This window comes from Podarcis muralis, chromosome 2 (genome assembly GCF_964188315.1).
Source record: "Podarcis muralis chromosome 2, rPodMur119.hap1.1, whole genome shotgun sequence".
Taxonomy (NCBI): Eukaryota; Metazoa; Chordata; class Lepidosauria; order Squamata; family Lacertidae; genus Podarcis; species Podarcis muralis.
The window spans coordinates 86,095,482-86,121,800 of NC_135656.1; the positions used below are offsets into that span (position 1 = coordinate 86,095,482).

The 26,319-nt window shown below is 46.7% G+C and overlaps 1 protein-coding gene across 1 annotated transcript in view; it reads left to right on the forward strand.

The window, feature by feature from the left end:
* The first annotated feature begins 4,090 nt into the window (after nucleotides 1-4,090).
* CHST13 (carbohydrate sulfotransferase 13) overlaps nucleotides 4,091-26,319 on the forward strand; it is a 53,154-nt gene continuing 30,925 nt past the window's right edge. The window contains exon 1 of the mRNA XM_028719217.2: nucleotides 4,091-4,792. Coding sequence (XP_028575050.1) covers nucleotides 4,699-4,792 — 94 coding nt within the window. The 5' untranslated portion in view covers nucleotides 4,091-4,698. The remainder of the gene's footprint in view (nucleotides 4,793-26,319) is intronic.

Below are 26,319 nucleotides of genomic sequence, written 5' to 3' on the forward strand. Positions count from 1 at the left end.
ATCCTTGTGACGGGTGAGCTCCCGTTGCTCGGTCCCAGCTCCTGCCAGCCTAGCAGTTCGAAAGCACACCAAAAAGTGCAAGTAGATAAATAGGTACCACTCCGGTGGGAAGGTAAACGGTGTTTCCATGCGCTGCTCTGGTTTTGGTGTTCCGTTGCGCCAGAAGTGGCTTAGTCATGCTCACCACATGACCTGGAAATACTGTCTGTGGACAAACGTCGTCTCCCTCAGCCTGTAAAGTGAGATGAGCGCTGCAACCCCAGAGTCGTCTCTGACTGGACTTAACTGTCAGAGGCCCTTTACCTTTACCTTTTTAGAGGAAGCTACTGATGGACCTTCTTAATTAGCAGTGTGCCAGATGTCATGTAAGAACATGCTGAATTTCAAGCAAGTGTTGTCGCTGCTGTTGGGGTACAGCATAGCACAAAATGGCAGCGGGGGGTGGGGGGAGAGAGACAGGGCCACAACATGGTCTGGGCATGCCCTCCCCCCTCCATGCAAATAAAGTACGTAAATCAGTCATGGCCACATCTGATCTCAGATAGAAGCTCTTTTCAGCTCTCCTCTGTTACAGTGGATGGAATGGTGGGTTCCGTCCCCAGCATCTAATGAACTGCGGTTATGTTTAAGAGGTGTGTGTTCAGTGTTGGAGAGGGTCAGCCACTGTAAACAGGATCTGAGCAGGGAGAGCAATCAGTCTCATATGCAATGTGGATTTTTAAGGAATGCTTACAGCACTTGCACCTGCTCTTGATGGACTGAAAAGAGCTAGCTTCAGTTTCTAATACAGATATATGGCTCATTTGAGAGTCTTCAGAAGTCATCATTTAGCCTACTTCACTGGATGGCAATGAGGATGAAAGGAAATTATAAATTGGACAAGTATATAACATTATGCTTTCTGTGAAAGGAGTACTTCGTGCTTTAAGATCTTCAGAGAAGCAGCTCTGGGGAGTGAGGCAGTAGTGCTACGCAGGGCCTTTTTAACAGTGGGCACAAAACTTTGGAACTTCCTCCTGGGGGAAAATGCAATTCTACCCACTCTGCTCATTTTTTTAATGCTACAGGAAGGAATGAGGTTCTTTGAATAAGAAGGTAGCACCTTCCCTGTCTGTTGTACTGGTTTCTTTCTTTCTGCTGTTTTGTTGTCATGGGCATAGCCCCCCTAAATCAAGTAAATCAATAAAAATACTTAACTAACTGAGGTTCTGCCTCCCCATGAAGCCTCCCCACCCCCCAACATAAATCCTGGCTATGCTCATGTTTGTTGGTGGTTCTTTTTACTGCAAGTAAAAAAAGTTTTTCATCATCTGCTTGTTTGTTTTGATAGGTTGCTTTTTAAAAATTTATCCATTTTTTTAAAAAGTGCATTTGATTTTAATGACATCAGGTGATGTGTACATCCTTTCAGCTGGGAAAGGTGGGGCATCAGGGTATGAATATTCAAATCCGCAAGTGAACACAAGTGATTAAACAACTACTATACAACCTACTGAGGTCACTGAAAGAAAAGTGGGTGTAAATGTAATAAATACAATACCAATGAAGCCCTTGCACACAGACCCCACGAAAGCCACCTTTACCCAAAAATAGAGAGACCTGTGTTTGCAGCATTACGGAGAAGACATTTCATGGCTTTCACGTTCATTTCTTTTAGAAATGTTTGGGGGGGGGTACTTTCCTGAGGCTACCAAGGTCATAGTACAAAGATTGAAGGCAAACAGTCTGGTTCTTCTGTCAGGTTTACATAACCTGCTTTGATTTTTCTCATCACAAACATCCAGCTGAATCATTGTTTTTGCTCTTGCAGAATTCCTCTGTCCCCATACAATGCCATGGATGCTTTAGACCTGGCCAAGGATATCAGAAAGGATATTGCTTCACCGACTCTCTTCCACAAGCGGTGGGAAAATTGGGGCAGACTTTATTTCAGAGGAGAAAACACACTGGAGGCTTATGGCTCTGTTAAAATCTCTTTTCTCACTGTTATAAAGATACTGCGAGAGCACATAGGCAGCCAGTGCCAGATTCACAGGAATGAAGTCATATTCATAGCAAACACTTTGAAATCAGTGGGTTTAAGTTTGTCGTCATGATGAACAAGCCCATTCTTTCAGTGAGTCTACTTGGGAGTATGACTTAGATACAGCTTCAAAGGAAGAGCAGCAACTCTAAGGCTTCAGTACACACTTACATGTAAGAAAGTCCCATTAGACTCAGTGGGAGTTACATCTGGGTAAACAGCAAAGGATTGGAAAGCGCAAAGCAAAACATTTTTCTCCAAAAAACTCTTAAGCTCTTTGTGCACCTAAGCAGCATGAATTTCCCCTTCTACCCTACAGGTGGAGGTAAGTTGGTCACCATGGTGATCTGCCTGCCAATAAATAGCCATGGTGAAAAGTGGGATAGGTGAATGATCAATGTGTAAACACCACACAAGCAAAACAGGATGAAACCAGGATGAATTTAATTGTCATATAACAAGCAAATCAGAGAAAATGCTCAGTAACAAGTTTATTCTTCTTATTTATTAAATTTCTATATTGCCCTTCATCTGAAGATCACAGGGTGGTTTACAATATAAAAACACAAAAATCCACACCATACCCTCACAGTTTAAAATGCCATAGATCAGTGTTTCCCAAACTTAGATATCCAGCTGTTTGGGGCCTAAAATCCCCATCATCCCTGATCACTGGTCCTGCTAGCTAGGGATGGTGGGTGCTGTAGTCCAAAAACAGCTGCAGACCCAAGTTGGGAAACCCTGCATAGATGGTTTAGTCAAAGGCCTGCCATATTGTCTGGTGGAGTTGCAATGCCAAGTCTGAAAATAGGCCTATAGAATTAAGCAGGAATCACCTCTCAGATGAAGCAATGGCAAAGGGTTCAGAGACTAAGGGACAAAAGGTTTGACCAAGTATTTGACTAAGGGACAAAGGGTTTAAGGGCAAAGGCTTTGAGACTAGTCAGATTCCAGTTCCCAGCAAGTTGTTGCTCTGCAGACCATGTGTGGGGAACCGTGGCCCTCCAGGGGTTCTTGAACTCCAACTCCATCAGCCTCAGGCAACACAGACCAGGGTTATGGAGGGTGGGAGCTGTAGTCCAGCAATGTCTGGAGGGTCACAGGTTCCCCATCTCACTGGACAGTGAATAGCAGTACAGTGGAACCTCGGTTTTTTACTTCCGAGGTGTGTTTGAAAATGGAAGCATTCACTTCTGGGTTTTCGGCGTTTGGCTTTCAAAACATTTGGCAGCCGAGATGTTCGAAAACCGAGGTTTGACAGCACAATCAAAAGCCATAGAGTTGGAGGTAGAATCACAGAATTGCAGAGTTGGAGGGGAGCCTGAGGTTCATCTAGTCCAGTGGTGTCCAAACTTTTTTCAAAGAGGGCCAGATTTGATGAAGTGAAGGGCCATGAGGGATGATGACCAAAGGGCCGACCAAAGTTGTTAACCTTGAAGTTGCTGAGCTTTTTTAGGGTTCAAGCTGTTGAGGGTTTTTTAGGATTTTACCCCAGGAAATAAACTGCCACAGGGGCCGGATTAAACTGACCAGCAGGCCAGATTAAGCCCCCGAAACAGACTTTGGACATATCTGATCTTGTCCAACTCCCTGCAATGCAGGAATCTCAGCTAAAGCATCCACGACAGGTGACCATCCAAGCTCTGCTTAAAACCTCCAAGAAAGTCCACCACCTCCTGAGGAACTGTTCTAGATCAGTTCCCTGTGGGAAGTCCAGATAGAGCATCTCCACCTGACGTCCTGAAGCAGAATCTGAAGAGCCATCCACCAAGGAGCTACTTTATACTATGCTGGACCAAAGACCCATCTACCTCATCATTGCCTGTGGGTCTCCCGGGTTTCAGCCACGAATGCAGGTGCTGCTTAACTAAAAACTCCCATCCTCCATGGCCACGGTCTGCGCTGCCTGGGGCTGATGGGAGTCGTAGTTCAGCAGCATCCGGAGGACCGAAAGTTCCCCACACCCTCCCCTAATCCACCCCCACGTCCTACTCTTCTGACCCTTGCCCTGAAGGCTAAACCTCGACGCGTAGGGACGAACGGCTGTGCCTGATAAATCGCGCCAAGAACTCTTCACATGCTCAGAGGCGGCCCCGCTTTTCTTGAGGAGCGTATAAGAACCAACCCCAACTCAGGCGGGACCTGACACAGGTACGCGGCTTGGGAAAGGAAAGCCGCAGCTCGGCGCGCGCCTGGCGACTCCCCTTTCAGCCGGACGCATCCACGGGGCAGGAAAGGGGGGAGCCGCCTTCCGCACGTCCCGAACAAGCCGCGCAACGAGCTTCCGCTCGCTTTACTCCGCCTGATCCCCTCGGCGAGAAGCGTCAGTAGCCGGGCGGGGAGGGAAAGGAAAGGTGTGGGAGGGCGGCGCGCCTCCCTTCGACGCCCTCGCCCGCTGTCTCTCCCCCCCCCCCCCGCGCCACCGCGCCGCCTTAGTCCGGCCCTGCCCCGCGCCGAGGTTTCCCTTTGCCCTGAGGGACTGCGCTGTGCTGCTCTTGCTTCGCGCCGGAGAGGTAGAGCCGGCGGCCGGAGGAGCTGGGCGTCGGGAGGCGCCCGCAGCGACGCCGCCAGCGGCAGCGCGAAGCCCGGGCCATGAGGAGCCGCCGTGACTCTCTGGCGACTCCGCGCGACTCCCTCGCCGCCGCGGCCCCGGGGGATGCCCTCTAGGCGCGAGGATGAGGCAGAGCAGGGGGCAGCGGATGGTCCTGGCCACTTGCCTGGGCTCTCTGCTCCTCGTCGTCTTCTACTTCCAGAGCAGCTCCAACCCAGGTGAGTTAAACATTCACCCCGCAGGCAAAGGTCCTCGACCCGGCCCCGCTCACCCGCCCGCCCTCCGCCGACGCGCCTCGGCGCTTCCCTTCTCAAGGCGTCTTTTCTTCTCCCCTCTCTCTCTATCAAGTTTGGGCTTTGCTGGGTGTTTGGTCTTCCCAGCAAACTTCGGTAGCTGCTCCTCTTTTAAGGTGACTCTTTCTAAAAGTCATCTTGGCAGCAGCAAACCCAAGAGTGCAAACCTGGCAGCGCCGCTGTAACGGGGTCTACTCGGAAGTAAGTCTGTTTGGCAATGGGACTTACTCCCGAGCATATGTGGAAGTAGGATAGTAGCCGTGATTATTTTGTTTAACTTTCTCGACCGCTTCTCCAAGCGGTTGACAGAAGGAAACCTAACTCCGGAATGAAATCATTAACATTTAAAATCCATTTCCATCCAAGGTGCTCACACCAGCATGCCATGAAATAAAAGAAAAATAACCCAGCTAGCTTGAAAACAAGATCCAAGTTGTAATTTAATATTAATTAGCTTCCAAAGGCCATGATAAACAATTAACATTTTAAGGGCTTTATTTAGGTTAAATGTGTAGGGTTGCTTCCTAACACAGCTTCCTTTCTGGAAATTGTTGTCTGAGAGAAGCAAGCTGCCCATTAAAAAGAGGGGAGATGACTGAATGTAATGTCAGGTGTTTTTTTTTATTAATGAGTCTGTCAATCAGCTGTTGGTTTGTTTTTAAAATTATACTCTTAAAGGTGGGTTTAAAATAGCCACAGGTCAATAAAAAATGGTGCAATTCAGTCTTTATTCCTATGCATGCCTAGTTGGGTGTCAAGTCCCATTGAACTCAATGAGAAAACATAGGATTGGATTTACACAGCAGCTTTGAAAAATAGAGTAGCTGAACATTTTCAGTAACTTCAATACATTTAAGCCCATTGATTTCAGTGGAAAATACTTAAGTGTGGGATTCACTTTCATCCTGAATCAATGAAGAACAGAAGGTCAATACCCTGAGAAGGCCTTTTTATGGTGTGAAGATAGAAAAGCAGCTTCCTTGCACTGAGTCGGCCAATTGGTCCATCTAGTTCAGTATTGTCTACACTGACTGGCAGAAGCTCTCAAGGGTTTCAGACAGGAATTTCTTTGAGCCCTACCTGGAGATGCTGAGGATTGAACCTGTGACCTTCTGCTTACAAGGCAAATGCTCTACCACTGAGCCACAGCCTTTCCTTAAGTGGTTCCTAGGTAGGCCTTCCTGGGCAGTGAGTTTGAGAGAGTAGAGGTTGCTGTGGGGAAAGTCTTCATTCCAGGTCCTACTTAACTTCCCTGGATAAACAGAGGGTCACAGAGGAATGCAAATGTGCTGACTCCTCTTAACTTAAGTAGGCCTTCAACTTATTTCTTTAAGCAAGTCACAATGTTTTTTGTTGGACCATACTTCCAAGTACTGTAAATTTATGAGGATCACAGCCTTGGAGGATTAGAGTCCTAAATCCAGATTTCATTGAAAAAAGAAAATACGAAGCAACTCTAGATCTGTGAGATTAGCCGTGCCTTCTGTTTGTGGAAACATTCAGTCAGATATGTGCTGAATTTTCTGAACCACAGCATGGGTGCATCTTAACGCCAGGTACGTAAAAAAAAACTTTAGTAAGCAAATACCAACTTGCTGGAAAATCCTTCTTAAGTGGAATCAAAGAAACAGCCCAGGGCAACTCACTGAGATATTACATATTTTCTAGCTAAGATCATGTTCTTCATCGATGCACATTTTTGCAGTGGGTTGTGACACACAGACTATGCTTACTGCAAACAAAACTGTGTTTTAAAGCTGGTCTTGGCATGGGTACCAGTGTGATGCAGTGCATCTGTAGCAGAGATGGAACTGACCGTGTGTTTCCTCAGGTATCCCGCAGAATTCAGTGGTGCTTACTCACAGGCAGCAGGTAAAGGATATCAGAGTGGCTTTGTGCCTGCTGCTTTTGAGCTTCTATCCTAGCAGTGTGTTGCTCCTCCTCACAAAGAGTGGTATCTACTTCATAGCTATTTTCACCAACTTGCTTCCCTTTTGTGCTGAACTACTTCTGGTGGTGGAGAGCAGCACACAGTAACAAAAAGGGTCAAGTGAGAAAGCACACATACGTATTCAAGTTGAATGGTTCTAAAATAGAGGTAGTTTCTGAACTCTCTGTGCATATATACATCAGTGGGCTAAAACATGTTTTTATAGAAAGGTTATCAGACGTCCCCATTTCCTGGGGACAGTCCCCGGATTTACAAATCAGTCCCCTGACAAAATCCATCCATTTAGTAGGGAGTTGAAAAGTGTCGCTGGATTCATTGAAAAAAGTCTAGTAACCTTATTTTATAGTAACCTGATAATGCTATATCTAGCAGATTATTAGCCATAGCATCAGCCACCTCTGGGCAGTGTTGATGGATTGAATCCTGAAGCTTCCAGCAGGACTATAGGGAGAGAAAATGCATGGGAAGTCCTTTCAATGTGGAGAGCGGTCCCCATTCCATTCCCCACTGAGAATGAATCTTCTCCATCCCACAATAGCTCATTGGCCGTACTGCAACTCATCCTATTGGATGAGGTTTTACCCCTTCAGGAACATGCACACAGCACACTTCTGGAGCTGGGAGTCTGCACAGAAATGTATTTCACACATGTTTGACCTTAGCTGCATCTGACTTCAGCAGAACAATTTGGAACCAGTGTAAATTCACACCCTGTATTTATGTTCTGAGTCCTGGGACAGAAGTCGTCCTTGAGATGGGTGCAGTCCAGGTAACTTTAAGCACATGTTCAGAAACACTAACCTACTCTGTCTGTTACATTGCTTTCAATGAGGCTTAAGCACAGCACATCTTCTGTGTAAGGGGTAAGTCCCATTGAGTTCAATGGATCTTGTTCCCAGATAAGTGTGTATATGATTGCAGCCCTATTTTTTATTTTTTAAAGGAGGGCTAAAAGCTATATGTGGGATGCGGGTGGCGCTGTGGGTAAAACCTCAGCGCCTAGGACTTGCCGATCGCATGGTCGGCGGTTCGAATCCCCGCGGCGGGGTGCGCTCCCGTCGTTCGGTCCCAGCGCCTGCCAACCTAGCAGTTCGAAAGCACCTTCGGGTGCAAGTAGATAAATAGGGACTGCTTACTGGCGGGAAGGTAAACGGCGTTCCGTGTGCTGCGCTGGCTCGCCAGATGCAGCTTGTCACGCTGGCCACGTGACCCGGAAGTGTCTGCAGACAGTGCTGGCTCCCGGCCTATAGAGTGAGATTAGCGCACAACCCTAGAGTCTGTCAAGACTGGCCCGTACGGGCAGGGGTACCTTTACCTTTACCTTTAAAAGCTATATGACTAGAAGCAGGCATTTCAGTGAATTAGGGTTTAACTTCTTTGACTCCTGCTATATTTAATGAGCTATTTCAAGATGTTCTCTGGCTGTTTTATGAAGGCAGCAATTTCTCTTGTGTAATGAAAGCATAGATCTTTTCTTTTCTGGAAAGTCACGGCCCAAGAATTCAGATGATGGATGATGAGGCTGTCAGCAGCGAATAAACTCTCACAGAGGGCCCACTTGAATTAAAAACTGAGTCAAATTCTGTGGCCAGTGAATTGATAGATTAATCTCCAAATTAATGTTTTCTGTTGAACAGCCAAACAATGCGAAGCCAAGAAGAGTTATAATTTTCTTGCATGTTTCCTGCACCTTTACTAGAAAGTATGTTGCTTATTATTTTCAGAGAAACATCCGTGCATAATGCTTATGATTCAACAATATGCCAGGGTCCTGCATGGCACTCTCAGCCAACGTTAAGTTGACCTAAATGTTCACAGATTTGTTTTTTACCATGATGGATTGAAAGGTGCCATTTCCATTTTATTGTGTTAGTTGAAAGTATAGAAATTAGCTGGATGAGTATCCTAGAATTCGAATAGGTCACTCTGTGCTTTAAACTTATTATGGAAGCATCATATAAGGCCTACTGGATAAGGGCTACAGTTTTGAGAAAACTGTACTGGGATATCTGTTGAGATAGGACAGCTGCCCATTCTCTGTACTTTGCAAAAACAAAAGCCATGTTTATTTCAACAAACTTCTTCAGCTGGCTGAATTCTGCTGTCTGCCAAGGGTGTAGCTACCTGGTGTTGTTTTTTAAATTTATTTGTTTGCATTTATCTTTAACAGTTACTTAAGAAGTTTGTGGAAGGTGATAAATAATGTTGTTGAAGGAAAGAGAGCTCCAATTCATGACATGACTTTGTTTTTTAATGAAAAGGTAAAGAATTCTGTAAGCCACTTCCCACTAGGTTTAAAGATAAACCGAAGTACCCATTTGAGGGAAGGGAAAGCTACTGCGTTGAAATAAAATGGTGCAGTTGATGTGCAGAGTGTATGGAGGAAGGTGAATGAATAGTAGGGGTGAGCGATATATCAATATATCATCCCAAACTGGTTTGAAGTCCATATTGTGATATTGGTTTTATAATTTTTGACCCAGCAATATATCGTGAATCATGATGTGTGTGTGTGTGTGTGTGTGTGTGTGCGTGCGCGCGCGCTATGCAAAAATCACAATGTGGGGGAAAACTATGAAGCCAACCAATGCTTCTCTTGTTTGCTGCAGCCTCTATTAACTCTTGCCAGCTCAGCTGTCCCCTGTCTCATGCAGAGGACAGTGAATCGCAAGAGCAGTTGCCGACAAGATTCACGATGCAGGAAAAACCGTGAAGCCTCTACATAGCTCCATCCTTATTTGAGACATCATGATATATTGGTATATCGCAATGTTTTGCTGATGATATATCACAATGTTGAAAACCAGATATCACCCAGCCGTAAGGGATAGTGGTGAATGACTAAGTTGGTTCATGTTTGCTTCTGAGTCTTTTGGAGGACAGAAGACGTGTCCCGATCCCAGACACAGGTGTAGATCAGCTGTGTTATATTAGTGCCATCAAGGCCCTTGCTTGCTCCAAAACCAGGCTGCAGGGATGTGACAACACTGGGGGAACTACACTTTGGATCCTGACAGTCTGGGTGTGGCAGCGTAGGCCAACTGATCTGTATAAGAGCTTTCTGGGAGAGGCATCTTGCCAGCTAGGCTAACCTTCGCCTGCTCCTGATGTTCATGTTCATGTCTTGCAGAGCTTTCGTGTGCATTTCTAACCTGAAACTGAGCCTTGCAGCATTTCTGGGGAGGCAGACTCTGGAGTCCCTCTGAGTTTTCCTCCTATGTATGTTCTCTTGCCTCTGACCTTGCTTTCTCTGATCCATGCTGTTGTTGTTGCACCTAACTAGTTATCTGAAATGTCCACACATTTTGAAAGTTTGCCACTTGACATATTTTCAGTTAAAATATCAGGAAGTCTTCACCTGGGGGAAAAAAAAGTTTGGTGCTTTTATTTCAGCTAGTTTTTAAAACGACACACTTTTCGTCATTTCAGATAGCAGAAGTGGCTTACTTTCGAGCTGAGGAAATTCTTGTCTGCTTTTGGTTTCTTTAATACCACAAAGGGGGGGGGGGGGAGAGAATTAAAGAACAAAGTGAACCTGTCACACATTTCCCGTCAAGCTTCTTGCATTCACTTCCTTTTAAAGTTGTCTCATTTGTTTTAAAAAATATTGTTAAGTTTATTTGGGTAAACCTTATTTGGATAGAAAGGCTGGATGTAGAATTTCCCATTAAGCATGAACATAATTCATGGGGCATTGCTATTTGGGGTGGGGGGGGGGCAGGCCAGCAAGGTTTTTAGTAGGCCAGTAACTATTATTTACAAGCTTTAAAAAAAAAATCACTCAGCCATGTGCAGCATAGAATTGTCCACCGAGTAAGCCAAGTGTGCGTGTGTGACATTTACTATATATTACTGTATATTAAGAACCTAAGAAGAGCTTGCTGGATCAGACCAGTAGCCCATCCAGGCCAGCATCCTGTTATTATAGTGGCACACCAGATGCACTCTCCCTTCCTGCTGTTTCTAGCAGCTGATATTCAAAAGTGCACTGCTTGTGGCAGTGAAGGTAAAACATAGCCATCATGGCTAGCAGCCATTGGTAGCCTCGACCTTCACGAATTTGTCTAAGCCCCTTTTAAGGCCATGCCCTAGTGTCATGAGAGAGCGCGAAAAACTATTTTGTATCCATTTTCCCAACGCCACGCATACACTTTTTGTGCTTCTATCATGTCACACCTTACTCACCTCTCCTCTAAATTAAAATGCCCCAAATGCTGTAACTTTTCTTCATGGGGGAGTTGCCCCATTCCCTTGATCAGTTAATAAAAGGTAAAGGACCCCTGACAGTTAAGTCCAGTCGCAGACAACTCTGGGATTGTGGCGCTCATCTCGCTTTACAGGCCGAGGGTGTTTATCCGCAGACAGTTTTTCTGGGTCATGTGGCAAGCATGACTAAGCCGCTTCTGGTGCAACGGAACACCGAAACCAGAGCAGTGCACAGAAACACCGTTTACATTCCCACTGGAGCTGTACCTATTTATCTACTTGTACTTTTTTTTGGTGTGCAGGAGCTGGGACTGAGCAGCAGGAGCTCACCCTGTCACGGGGATTTTAACTGCAGACCTTCTGATCGGCAAGTCCAAGAGGCTCAGTGGTTTAGACCACAGCGCTGCCCGCATCCCTTTGATCAGTTAATAAACAATACACCAATTCCAAGTTGTAGACAAACCATTAGCCACCAGCCAGGGCTATTAATGTATAGAGAAGAAGCTAAGTAGCAATTTCTGTGCACTGGAGAGACCCAGCTTTTCTGGGAACGTTGCAGGAAACTGCTCCACCCACCGATCTGTTTAGGGCTCTGCCCTGCCTTGGTGCAGATGGCTTTAAGCCCAGAATCTCCTGACTAGCAACCTGACTCTTTGATCTGAAGAGTGTGCAATCCTATGGAGTGAGTCTGCTAATGAAATTCTGCAGTCCTGGCTTTTGTTATTTTGCAGTGGGGCAACATCCGAGGCATGTGAGGGTCACAACCAAGAGGTAGGGAAGCCCTTCAGGTGTGAGACGCTCTGAGGAAACAGTGCGCTTGAGTCTCCTCTCTCTCTGAGCTCAATCCCAGCTGTGCCTGTTTTAAAATGCAAAACATGAAAACTGAACTGAGAGGCAGAGCTCTCTCCCTCTCTTTATCAGTTAATTATGTCTACAGCAGTTTTTCCACACTGTTTCCACAGAGTTTCACCCTTCTGATAATTTGAAGGAAGGATGTGGTTCTCTCCTGCAGTATCACTACAGAGGCTGAAAGCATCAGTGAGGTGCCATTGAGTGATTGGGGGCAGTTTACACTGTTGCCTTTCAATTCTGATACAAAATGGATAAGATTAAAAAGTGGTTAAAATGTTTGCAAAGCTAGATAAATTCAAAAGGCTGCAGAATGATATCCCACCAGCCCCAGAGGTTGGGCGCCATTTCTAAATGTGCCGTTTGTGCATCTGTTTCATGGTGTTCATGGCTGATAATGCTAGCAGATGTTGAGAGTGCAGATTCCTGTCAGCCGCAGCAGGTGTGAGCACTGTAGTCCAGCAACCCTCAGAGGTCTGCCCCTGAATTTCTTCAAAATCAGGATATTTGCATATAGGATTCTGTTGTGCATGGGCTATTTAGGTCATGAGTGCATGGATTTCAAGCTTGCAAGGTCTACTTTGTTTTTGTTTGCTAGTTTTGTTAGAGAGGCATAGCCACTGGAGCAGGTTCACAGTGGGAGAATAGTAGTTTGGGAAAGAAACCAGATACAAAATCGTGGCTCATGGGGTGGAGCCAGTTACCGGTACCTATAACAGCACATGAACCAAATATGGGGATAAACTGAATACTGTATGAAAATTCTAATCTCACAATTTGAGCCTTTTTTCTTAAATGATTGGACGTCAGCAACACTTTCTGATCTACTGCAATTCATCCAGCATTCTGCCTGCAGGTGCCAATATACCTTGTGCCCAAACCTGGCTTAAGGGTTTTGCCAGTCAAACCCATTCACTCTAGTCACTTGCTTTCTGCACCTAGAACAACTGTGTGGAGAAGGAGGGAGCAAGACCATGCCACATTGGCTCTGGCCCTGATTCTGCAGGTGTTTCTGTACCTCTGGACAACTGTATATCTGACCTGTTTTCCTCAAGAATATGATTGGAAGTACAGCCCCATGGCGAGAGAATGACCTCTGTCTAAATTCATTGTTGTTTGCATTCAGCTGTGCATTTTTATTATCATGCCCATCTTTTAAATATGTAATTTCCTATTAAGATAAGGAGTAAGAGGCTAAACAAAGAGAGGTTATTGTGGGATAATTACTTATCCACCAGTAGCAACTAACCCTTTGTTATAGTGTGAGGTTTTTTATACACACACACATACACAGAGAGACACAGACGTTAAAGTTTTCATTGATCAAGGCCATTGCAAGAGTGTAGAAAATATTCTATGTAAATTAGCCATATTAGTTCTCTGCTTATGATATCCTCAACTTCTGATTGTTGAGAGTCAAATAAGCAGTCTAACTTCTTATGACATGTGCAAACACACACACACACACACACAGAAAGAGAGAGAGAGGGAGGGAGCTTCCCAGGAAGCCATTGCACTGACTGTCGCATCCCTGATTCTGAGATGCAATGGTGGGCAAAGGATTAGTTAACCCTTCTCTAGCGGCTGCACACATTCCAGTGTTTCTTGCTGGAAGGTAAGCCCACCACTAACCTTTCCTCCTGCAGATGTTCTATACAAATACTCAAACAAGATCTCCTTGCAGAAATGCAGCCCACATATTAATTTTGGTTATTATTCTGATCTTAGTTTCCACACAGCAGGGAATTCTCAGTGGGTTGTTCCCCACAAGTTATAAAACTGCCTCCCATATGAGTTTTGGTTGTTTTCATTTAGGTACCAGGTGAAAAGTTTTTTTTTTCTGTTTACTTAGGTCTTTGGAATGTAATCCACCTTTTTGCCAATGCTGCTGTTTTGTATACGGGCACTTCTGGACGACCGGTTTGTTGAGCATTTATCCTGACTTATTTGCAGGGAGATTAGATGAAGTTGGCTGTTTAATGAGCGTTAATTCCAATTTGCTTTGCATGGAGGTTAGATGACGGTGAGTCAAAGCAAGTGTCATCCCACATGTTCCCCTGTCTTTTCCTTTCACTTCCCCTATTGCAAGAAGTCTGGTCCTTGGGGGAAGTGGGTTTCTTGGGCAAGACCTCTTAATCAAATAGAATTGGGCGAGCCAAGTTTGCCATTAAGAGATTAAAGATTGTGATAGTCTTTAATGTTGTTGTCAATGTTTTGTTTTTTAAAAATATTGCTGTGTTATATACAGTGGCAAAGCTGCATGCTTTGGCACCGGGGGCAGAGAGCATGAGGTGGGGGTGTGGCTGGCACTCATCCCATGGGGGCGTGGTGTGCATCCTGGGGGCGTGGCACATTGCCCACAGGGCACGTTGCCCACATCCCGGGGGTGTGACATGCTGCCTGTGGGGGTGTGGTGTGTGTCCTGGGGCGTGGTGCGTGGTGTGCCGCCCACGGGGGCGTGGCGCCCGGTGTGGTGGGGGAGTACGCAGTGTGTGTCTGGAGGGGGGGGCAGCCGCAATGGTACCGGGGGTGGTGCGCTCCCCCCACCCTCCGTTCTTCCACCAGTGGTTATATAGCTTTCTGCTCTGTGCTCTCATTGGGAGGACGGATGGGGTAGAAGCACAAGGAGATGATGGATGAATGAATGATTGCAGGCAGCTGGGAGGACTTGGGTCTTTGGGCAACTGGTGGATATATAAGCATATCTGGTTCAACAACAGTGATGGAAAAGATTTCACTTTGCCTGTGACAAGTAGGCAGAAGTGCAAAACTCTGAGAGGCCCTCTTTTTCTTTACTTATTCAAACTCAATTGTTTCAGCTGCAGACCTTTTGTCAGCTTAGCTTCCCATATGCGTGTAATGTGAGAGGCTGTTGCTGGAGAGAGGGGGAAGAGAGAAGGGCTGTGCTGAATGAAGGTCTCGTGTCAGCAGAAACTGCAACGCTGGATAACACATGTTGGAATTTCATTTCTGCAGAGACCACGGCTTCCTTCAGCGTTGAACAATAGGGGTTCAGTAGAGGCTTAGCAATCGATCCCATTCCTGCATGCATGTGGCCTGGACCATGACTACTTTGCATGTGGCATGCGGCAAGGGCCATAGCTTAGTGCAGTGTTTCCCAACCGGTGTTCCGCGGCACACTAGTGTGCCGCGAGACGTTGCCTGGTGTGCCACGGGAAAAATTGGCGAGGGGGGGGGAATAAAGGGGAAAAAAATTTATTCCCCCACCGCCAGGCGTGGGGCTGGGGCGGGGGAAGCCCGAGCTTCCCCCTCCCCCAGAACGGGACCCAGAGCAGCTTTGGCATCGCTCTGGGAGCTTGCGGGGCTGGGGGAGGAGGAAGCCCTCCGCCAGCCTCCAAACCATGTCGGGAGACAGCGGGATGGCGCGCTGCGCCTCTCCCGCTGTCCCCCGAGTTTGCAGGGCTGGCGATGGGGAGGAGCAGGCTTCTCCCCCCGCCAGCCTTCCAGCCAAGTCGGGGGGCAGCGGCAAGGGCGCGCTGCGCCTCTCCCGCTGTCCCCCGAGTTTGCGGGGCTGGCGATGGGGAGGAGCAGGCTTCTCCCCCCGCCAGCCTTCCAGCCAAGTCGGGGGGCAGCGGCAAGGGCGCGCTGCGCCTCTCCCGCTGTCCCCCGAGTTTGCGGGGCTGGCGATGGGGAGGAGCAGGCTTCTCCCCCCGCCAGCCTTCCAGCCAAGTCGGGGGGCAGCGGCAAGGGCGCGCTGCGCCTCTCCCGCTGTCCCCCGAGTTTGCGGGGCTGGCGATGGGGAGGAGCAGGCTTCTCCCCCCGCCAGCCTTTCAGCCAAGTCGGGGGGGAGCGGCAAGGGCGCGCTGCGCCTCTCCCGCTGTCCCCCGAGTTTGCGGGGCTGGCGATGGGGAGGAGCAGGCTTCTCCCCCCACCAGCCTTCCAGCCAAGTCGGGGGGCAGCAGCAAGGGCGCGCTGCGTTTCTCCGCTGTCCCGGACGGCTTTCAAAAGCCTGCCTTCAAAAGCCGTCCGGGACAGCGGAGAAACGCGCTGCCTTTCTCCGCTCTCCCGGGAAGGCAGGCAGGGGGGAGCAAAGACTTTCGCCCCCGCCCACCTTCAGAAGAGGTCCAGGACCTCTTCTGAAGGCGGGCAGGGGGCGAAAATCTTTGTCCCCCCTGCCTGCCTTCCCAGGGGCTTTTAAATCGCCCCGGACAGCAGAGAAGTCCTCCGCTGTCCCGGGCGATTTTAAAATGCTGCCCGCCAGCATTTTAAGATTGCCCCGGACAGCGGAGAAGTCCTCCGCTGTCCCGGGGTTTTTTAAAATGCTGGGGGTGGGAAGAAAAGCCCTTGTCCCCCCCCCAGCCTTCAGAAGAGGTCGGGGGACAGACTGTCCCCGGACCTGGTCTGAAGGCGGTTTCCCTAGGAACGCATTAATTGATTTTCAATGCATCCCTATGGGAAACCGTGCATCGCAAGACGAAAAACTCGCAAGACGAAGAGACTTGCGGAACGAATTAATTTCGTCTTGCGAGGCACCACTGTATCCGGAGAGGCGGCCTTCAGGCGAGTTTTAATTTTAATTTTCCTTCTCCCACTTAATGCCCCACGCTCGCCCGAGCAGCTTGCAGTCCTTGGTAACCACGGCGACCCGAGGGAGGGGAGGGAACAGGGAAGTCGAGGGGGGCGGCGAGCCGCGATGACGTCACTGGGCCGCGCCGCCTCGCCCTGGCACGGTGTGAGAGCCCCGGCTAGTGGCGCGAGCTTCAGAATAAGTGGGATCCGCGTGCGCGAGACCGAGATCGCGGGTAAGGAGCTCAGCCCTGGGCAGGAGGAAGCGGGGCTGCGCGTGCGGGCCACATCCCCACAGAGAGCGAGCCTCCCCCGGCCCACCACTCCAGGCAGGTCCACTCGCATGAGGGGGCGGCGATGGCGACGGCCGGCAGCTTGCCTGCAATGCCATCCCTCGAGCAGGCGAGGAGCCCGGAGGCTACCAGATGCGAGTCCTCTTTCCCACCCTGCTCGGGAGTCCAGAGCACTTGGTCGCATTCAGGATCTAGAGTGGGGAAGCGGGGCTTGTGTCTGGGCTGGACACATTGGGCTGCCTGTGCCGCTCGACCTGCGGGGAGAAATCAGGGTGGGAGTCACGACCGTGAGGCAGGGCTGCCAAGTGTGGCAGAAGAGGACACGGCCGTCGCACCTGTCCTTAGGTAGGAGCTTCTTCCGTGTCGACCTGCTGCCCTAAAGTCTTGGCTTTTTTCTTGGCTTTTTGGCGATTGGCACAGAAGGAAGGCAAGGGGGAGGGGGGAAAATTGAAACTTACACTTTCGTGCGTCCCTCCCGGCGTGACGCTGCGCGCTGACGTCACGGGGCTGTAATGGTGGTGTGCCTCGAGATTTTTTTCATGAAACAAGTGTGCCTTTGCCCAAAAAAGTTTGGGAAACACTGGCTTAGTGTATGGGTAGGCAAACTAAGGCCCGGGGCCCGGATCTGGCCCAATCGCCTTCTAAATCCGGCCCGCAGATGGTCAGGGAATCAGCGTGTTTTACATGAGTAGAATGTGTCCTTTTATTTAAAATGCATCTCTGGGTTATTCGTGGGACATAGGAATTTGTTTATTTTTTCCCCAAAATATAGTCCAGCCCCCCACAAGCTCTGATGGACAGTGGACCGGCCCCTTGCTGAAAAAGTTTGCTGACCCCCGGCTTAGTGGCAGAGCACATCCGTTGCATGTGCAATATACCAGATTCAGTCATTCACAAGGGCATTCTCCTGCCCACCCCCCAAATTACCTTCTATGTCTGTAGAAGGGGTTATGAATAAGAAATGCAGGTAGGGATCCAAAACTTTTTTTAAAATTAAAAATCCCATGTGTATCTTTCTTTTTTTATCATTAGTTTTTGCTTGATTCCGAGTTTTTGGTTCTGGCAGATTAGAACAGCTTGATGCTGGCGCTTCCTGTCCAGTCTACAGCACCTCCCTTTCCCACCTCCAAGCTCCAAACGTGCCCATACATAGCCTGCAATCCAAAGAACTTCTCTCTTCCATTTTTTGCTTCCACTATTTTCTTAGGTACAACTTGAGCAACGGGTTTCTTTCTATGTCCTTCTCTCCCAGCAGTGACAGAGCTTTTCTCCCTTTATTCATCTCAGCTGGCTGCTTCCCATTAGTTCTTGTCTTGGCTTCTGTGAGTGAGTGAGTATCTGAGGGAAAAAGTTCTGCTAAAGCCTCTGCTCAGGTTGGGGAGGAGAGGATTACATCTTTCTTAGTGTCTTGGCTTAACTGGGGTGAAGCTGGACAGTGGACAGAGCTAAAAGTGCTGGCCTTCCAACTTTTGCCCAGTCCCAAATATGGCCCCTTGTATTTTATTACATTTTTTCAAAAATTGTTGCTGATCAGCAGCCTTTATTGGAAATGACTTTCTATTTGGAGCTGTTATAGCTGGAGGATTGCTTGGCATGGATGTCCTAGCTGTCTGTCGGCCTTTCTATTTTAGCATTGCAAATATTGAAGCAAGCATGCGGGTTTGTTTTTCCGTGTGCATTTCTCTCTCCACATGTTCCGTTTGCAGTGGCAGCTAGAACTGTGCTGTCTTGTTGCAGTGTTTGGGGTGGGATTGAAGCTTCTCTAAACCTCACATCCTTCCCTCTTGCAAGACTTCTTTGCACCTCGCAAAGCCTCAGCCAGCCGGACTTCGGAAAACACTTGGAGAGGTCCATGAATTTGCTTTGCACATTCACTAGACTCTTGTTTTGACTCTCTGGCCCATGCTATTTGACTCTGAAAAAAGGAGCAGTTGTAAGGAATCTACATTTCACCGTGATTGCACTTACACTCAGGGACTTCCTGACAGGAGCCAGTTTTAGGCACCTGCTAAAAACTCTGTGTGTGTGTGTGTGTGTGTGTGTGTGTGTTTAGGCAAGCCCTCAAAGACATGTAAAGCTGTTATTTTTAATTATTGGTATTATTCACAGAAACCTACAAAGAGCATATATAAAATTCCGTTCTAGAGACTAGCAAGCACAGCAAACAGCAATGCAGTTTGTTAGCAATCCCTCTCCTACTCCTTCTCCAAACAATTCAAATTCCTGGGATTCCCTGTGCAGAAGAAGGAACCATGATACTACTTAGTCATTTTAACAAGCCGTCTCATCTCCGCTTCAAATGCAGCGAAGTCTTTGTGATTCACTCAACCCAAAGGGAATGAAGATACGCTGGGAAGATGTGGAAAAGATAGGCCTCTATCTTCATTCTCCCATAATCTGGTTGCTGTACCGTGGGCTGGAATTTATCAGTTCCAGATGTGGAACTGGCAGCCTCTCTAGAAACAAGCCAACCAGGCTTTCTCAGCCCTCTGAGGAACACCAGGCTGTGAGCAATACATCATCAGGGGAAATGTGTTCTCCCACTTGTGCGTGTGACCTTGGGAGTTCCTTGAATTAATTTGGTGACGTATGAAAGCAATAACATGAATGAATTGTGCAGTTGTTAGAGGAGAGACAGGTGGGTCACATTTTACTCTGGAGGAATCGAAGGATTGAATACCTGAACACAACCTGCATTTGAGGCTGGGATAAGAGAGTGAACGAACATGGAACAGAATTTGAATTATTGTGGAAAGCTCTCAGATCCAAGATAGTCCAAGACTAGATCCTCTGGACAGAGGCCAGCTTTTTGTGCTGAGTCTGTGGAAAAACAGCTTGCTGCACAATTGCATGTGGGTCTCTGGCATTGCCTTTGTGGAAAACCTTCTGCTCTGTTGTATCCAGACCAAAGTTTGTTGCTTTCTCTCCATACCTCCACCTTGCCTCCATTGGCAGCCTTGGTATTTTTGGCACCAACACATCCAAAAGCTATGTCACAAAGGAAGCATACTTACTTAAGCATTTGTGGGTTGAACATGCTGTGCAGCTCTTCCATATGCTGCTGATTCCATCCATGGCCAAGCAGCTATTCAGGGATATAATGCAGAAGGCCAGTTTTTGGAGATCACCCTGTAGCTTGGTAAGCAGGAGGGACTCTTTCAATATCACAGATGTTGATACAACCATTAAAAAAAACCTGAGATGCAAAATAGCTTCTTATTGTGGACTGGTTCAATGCACCAAGTTCTCTGTCAAGTGCTGGATGAGGAAAGCGAAACATAAATAATAATGAAGTCCTTTTGCATCCACACCTGGTGACAGGGCACCTTGCTGCTCTGGGGACAAAGGTGGACTTTGTCTTGGTTTGGTTGAGTGGATTCCAGGTGGTCTGCTCTTGCATCTTCTGTTCTGGAATTCTGGCAGGCTTTTGTGACAGGTCTCTGGATTTTTCAGTTCAAGATTTATAACAGGTTTAAACCTTCAACTCTGATATATCTCCCCTTACTTTCAGACCATTTGGCTAGAACGATATGTCTGTATTCCATAATGAGAAACAGTGAAGGTGGTGTGCAGGCGCACTGGCAAAAGTGCTGACTTGGCTCTGTACACGTCTTTGGGACTTCCTTTTGGAGGCCAGGTGTGCAGGCATCCAGGTAACTAGTACTGATGGCTTGGAAACTGGAGTCTCCTTTAACCAACAGCAACACGTGCTTCATTCTCAGTGAGGTAGTAAACCTGTTTTCAGGCTGAATCACTTCATACTGCAGGTGGGGACTTGTACGCATTTGAGTGCTCTCCATAAAGTAATAATAATAATATCCTGTATGTATACTATTATTCAGTGATCTATGATTAGACTTAAGGCTATCTCATGTTGGTTCAAGCTCTACAGAGCCAGGAAATGGGAAGCTAAGACTGATGCCTTAACAGACAAGATCAATGATGTTGTGCAATGTCATAGGTTGTGCTTGCTTACAACCTGGCTCTCCATAAGCCAACACTTTCCCTTTGTCTTAGTCCAAATCCAGATGTGGAGGGAGAAAACACCTCACAATGTCTTGTATTGCCTTATGAAATGTTTTGAGTGTTGCTTGAGGGATCCTCCCGTGAGTTTGACCCATGTTGCTTCGTTGCTTATGTTAGTAGCCATCAGAATGGGTTAAAGAGTGGGAGATGGAGGACTCCTTGAATGCAGCAGGGGCAAGACTCTGGCTCAAACAGAAGTTGAATCAGCTAGTTAGACAAAATGGATGGGAAAACACCATAATTTGAGGGGCAACCCTGCATATTCCCGATCTTGGCACTTTTGCCATCACTACTTCTGGCTGATCTCAATGCCCATGAAGTCTAGAACCTTTTCTTTTGAATGTGGGGATGCATTCCACAGTTTACTATCTAACTCAGCCTTAGCTGCACTTAAGCTCATTAAGGGAGCCTGGTTCTGTTGGGTCATCACCAGTATATATGTAGCCAGCCACAGCAAGCCTTTATTCAAAGCTGGCAGAATTGGTGAAAAGGCATTTCACAGCTGCAGTTCTCCTCCTTCTCCTCCCTTTCCCCCCTCTGTATTAAAATAGGGAAAGCTCCCCTACTGAGATGTCTACCTCCACTGAATTTCCAAGCCATTAGAAAATACATTCTGGCAGCTGGGTTTCCTCAGGTCACAGACACTTTTTGTAGTGAATAATACCAGCTGATTTTAATGTCATTGTTCCTTAACCCAATTGAATTGGATTAAGGTAAGGAAACTGTCTGGCTTAATTAGGATTTACCAGAGGTCAAGTTCAGAGCAAGTGATCAAAGCCCAACTAATCCTGATATATACACATTTTTTTCACTCTACACAGTGACAATCATCGCCAGTCATTTTATGCTTCCAACCCTTAATTCCATCTTTCAGGTATTCTTTTCCAGCAAAACCACAGTAGAGGAGTGCAAATGGAAGCCAAGTTTTCCTTAGTATTGATAATAGGGTGTTCCAGAATCCATATTTGGACAATGTCAGTATTAGGCCAACCAAGGGTCTTTGCTGACCTAGCATGTTGTTGGTGCCATTTAAGGGTCAAATCATAGAGCTAGATGGAAGGGGGTCTTGTAGACTATCTAGTCCAACACCCAACTTCAAACAGAATATCCCCAGAGCTGGAGCAGTCCTAGCAGGTGGCTGCCTAACTCTACTGAACTACTACCCTAATCAGCACTGTCCATTAGCCAAGACTGTGTGGGGCTGGTGGGAGTTGGAGTCCAATGGCATCTGGATGCCCACAAGTTCCCCAGGTGTGCTCTACTAGTAGGTCTCTGGCAAGAATTAGCCCATCAACCACCAGCCAGCAATAGCTCAATTAAGCTTTAGGTTTTGCATTCTGCCTAGAACTGCAAAATAAAATAGGTCCAATCCAGAGCAGGTCACAATATATGGCTTATGGTGTGTTGGCCTGCCATGGTTGGAACAGGATGCAAAACAGTGACAACAGTATTCAGCGGAAAAGCCAGGCGTCCCACCCCCAAACAAATTCTCTTAACTGAAAAGAGACTGCCTGATTTGAGGCATGCAAACCAATCACAGTGAACTCTTACTTTTTGCCCTTTTCCTGTGTGTTTGTTTTGCTGAACTCTGAAATAGTTCTGAAATTAGATATTGCAAATGTTCAGAACTTCAAAGAATCTCTTGGGTGTGCTGTCATCAAGTTGGTGTATAAATGAATAGCTGTGAATACTGCATACCGTATTTTTCGCTCTATAGGATGCACCGGACCATAGGACGCACCTTGTTTTAGAGGGGGAGAACAAGAAAATAATAATCTCCCCCTCTCTGCTCAGCACCCCTTCAGTGAAGCGGCAGGAGAAACGGAGGCCCTTCCATTTCTCCTCCCGCTTGGCTGAAGGGGCGCTGCGCAGCTCTCCCTCTCTGCTGAAGCCAGGAGAGTCTTGCTCTCCCCGCTTCAGCAAAAGGAAACCGAACCCTTCAGAGTGCAGTGGGACCTCCCGCTGTGTTCCAGAGGCTTCAGGCAGCTATCCCTGAAGCCTGGAGAGCGAGAGGGGTCGGTGCGCACCGACCCCTCTCGCTCTCCAGGCTTCAGCGAAAGCAACGCGAAGCCTCCGGAGTGTGGAGGGAGCGCTCCCTCTGCGCTTTGAAGGCTTCGCGTTGCTATCGCTGAAGCCAAGGAGCCTGCATTTGCTCCATAGGACGCACACACATTTCCCCTTAATTTTTGGAGGGGGAAAAGTGTGTCCTATAGAGCGAAAAATATGGTAATTTCTGCCCAGAAAGCTCACCCATTTTGTGTGCTTGCACACCAAAACTTTTAAAATACAGGATGGATTTATCTTTTAATTATTGCAAAGCTTTTTGTGATATGGTTTACATTTTCAAGTCCGGGCTCAAATTTTCTGTTTTCCATGGTTGCTCCAGCTTCTTTCTATAAAAGATAAGATGATGTGTTCTGTCAAACCAGCCTTCCTGAGACTAGCGATGGCAGTTCACCTGCTGAGGGTCCCACTCAGTCTCTGGGGGCTCTTTTATTCTCCCAGCCAACATTAAGCACCCCATATTCATGATCAGTTTTGATACAGCTGGGAGAACATTTAAGTGACTCCCACTTAGGAGTCTGGCATAATTCTGTGGATCCCATGAACAGGACTCCTAAAAGGGGCAAGGTGGTGATTTCATGGGAAAGAGATGCACACACCAGGTTTTGCTCACCTATCTGGGCATTGAACTCTTTTCTCAGTTGCACAGAAACCACTCATGGATAATCAGCTCCCTGAAGTTGAGGGAATATCAGAAGATCTTAGGAGAAGGGCTGGGGCAAATAGAAGTGACACCGTCAGCATCAGCATCGTCAATAAATAAATACATGCTGTAACAAATCTAAATGCCATGGGTGAATGCAGATGTACAACAGGTTACTTTTATTCATTGGGTTTTCTAAGGTAAGGAGAAATCCGAATGATTTTTTTTTTAAAAAAAGTATGAGCCATTGGGTTGACAACAACATTGTGTGGATCCTGCAAAAAAAGTATGTGTATAACCAGCTCAAATTGCACAATAAATGTCTGTCTGTGAACACCCTGAATTTCTAACACAAATCCCCAAACAAATGCATTTATGATTCTCAAAATGTGGAGGATTTCTTTACTGGCATCTGGACACTGAAAAAAAGAAAAAGCTGAATGTTTCCTTGCTGTTTCAGCTGCAGTCATGCTCAGGTGCAAAGTTGCTAATGGCCATTAGCAGGGTCTCACACTTTGCTCCCCCCCCCAAAAAAAAATCCAATTTGAACCTTTGCACAGGTGCAGGTACCACAAAGAGCAAAAAGTGGACAGTGCTGAGTCTTTTGCCAGGCACAAGCTAAACTGGCACTCCAGGTACTTTGAATTTTTTTCTGCAAGATTTTCATTTACCTTTTGCTTAGCAGGAAACGGACTCTCTATTTGAGGAAAAGGTGAAAGGGCATATGCATTGATTACTGTCAAAAGTATAAAAGAAAATCACTAAATTCATTGCACATAATGGGAGTTTTATCTGATGACATGGGCTATTGCATCTTGCCCAAAGCAAACAAATTTGGAAATAGCAGACTTGAAGTTTTTATTTCCTTCTAAATGTTACTTTTAACACATCTGGAACTGGTTTAATTGCTTTTCTTCAATCACAAATATTTGCATATAGCTGTATGTTATTTTAAAATAGAATAAAGTGTGAGTTTTAGAAAGTGGCCAAGACTGAAATTCAGAGGCAAGGAAATTAAAAGCTAAGGACAGTTATTTGGTGCTCTAATGAGCTTCATCCAGTCTGTTTCCTGTCCCTGAGAGCAGTGGAAAAGAAGAGTTTTCAACTTAGCAGTCACATTTAAAAAAATAATTGGAACCCAGCTCCTTGAGATGACTTAGCTGTGGTTGCTGGCATTTAATTTTCTTCTGTCTCGATGCCTGTTAAATTTGTTAACAGTGAATGCGTCTCCTGGTAGGAGCACATCATATAGCTGACTACAGTCTCCAAAAATTATGCTGCCAGGAATAACTAACAGTACGTCAGAATTGGCCCTGGGACAGAAAACGTTTTTTGCTTTATGAAAGGAGTTCTCTGGAGGGATCCATAGGGGAAAAAAATGAAATAGGAGTGCAGAATTCATTTTCAGGAACCCAGTCTCCTGCTTCTGGATCTTTCATACAAAAACCATATGGCTTTTGAATTCTGACAGTGTTCTCCACCCCCGCTTTAAATGGCTTTTTCTTAAGTACATATATTATTATCTGGAGTAGTGAGGGTGCCTATATTGACCATAGGCATTGCTCCACAGAGTAAAAGAAAAAAGAGAGAGATGTCTGATTATTGTGCCCTACATCTCCATAGTTCACAAGAAGTTAGTTTCACAAAACTATGGAATTTGCTCCCGCCAGAGGTAGTAGTGATGGCCACCAATTTGGGTGATTTAAAAGCAAATTTAGAAGGGGGGGGGGGAGGAAGATAAGGCTATTTATCAATGGCTACTAGCCACAATGGCTTTGTTCCACCTCCACCAGAGGCTGCACCACATTGGCACCCACTGTGGTTATAATAATTTCCTTTAGGTGCTACTTCCCCACTCCTCTTTCTGCTCTCTTTCAGCTGGACTTGCTGCTTTCTTTTTGCCCCCCCTAAAAAGAAATAATTTTAAATGAATTGAGGGAAGAGAGTTCTAACTTTTTACTGCTGTTTGCTGGATGGCTGCATATGAACCAGTGACTCATCAAACCTTTCCAAGTATGTGTGTGTGTTGGCCAGAAACTTGCTTTCCTTATCGGCAGGGGATGAGGTGGGTGAGCAAGCAGCTCTCATTACTTTCTAGCAGTCCACGTGCTCTCTCATGGAGGAGCCAAAGCCTGTTTTATTTTGGGGTGCGGGGTGAAGAGAGGGAAAGGAAGGTTCCATGCAAACTCTGCCTTTAATGGAGTGTGTATGGAACTGTTTCCCTCTTGGAAATGTCTGTACAGGGAAAGGGGAATTTGCTATTCCATGCAAATTATATAGCCCATCGCCCCATGTGCCATGGTCGCCTCCAGACTGTGCCACCATTTTCCAGGATTCAATGGCATACTGGCAGTCAGTTAGAGTATGTTAAAGTGCTCTGTCAATACAAATCTGCTTTGAGAAAAACGAAAACTTCTGAACTTCTTTTGTGGAAAGTGACGAGGGGATGTGCTAAAAAATGTGGGACGGCAGTCAATTGACGTGAAATCTTATAACCTCTGTGCAATCAAATTGGGACAAATGCTTGATAAAGAGCAAGCACAGTATAGCCTCCACACAAGCTTTGGGCTAGCAAATCAGGATTGAATGCTCAGCGGACGGGATGCCTGGAGGAACTCCCAGTTGCCCCCAAATGCAGTTTTGCTGTTTCTTCAGTTGAGGGGAGTTCATGTGTGAAAGAGGGAGGAGAGAGAGAGAAAACTGTTTACATGGATTTTGAGAAAGACCTTTATATACACTAAATTTTACTGCAGCTCAAAATTCCATGTTGTTTGTTCAGAAGACCTCCACAGCCCTTTTATCAGTCCATCTATGCTTTCAGTAGTGAATCCTGAATTGGAAGTGAATTTTGTATTTACACAACAGAGGGTTATCACATGCCAACAAAAACAAC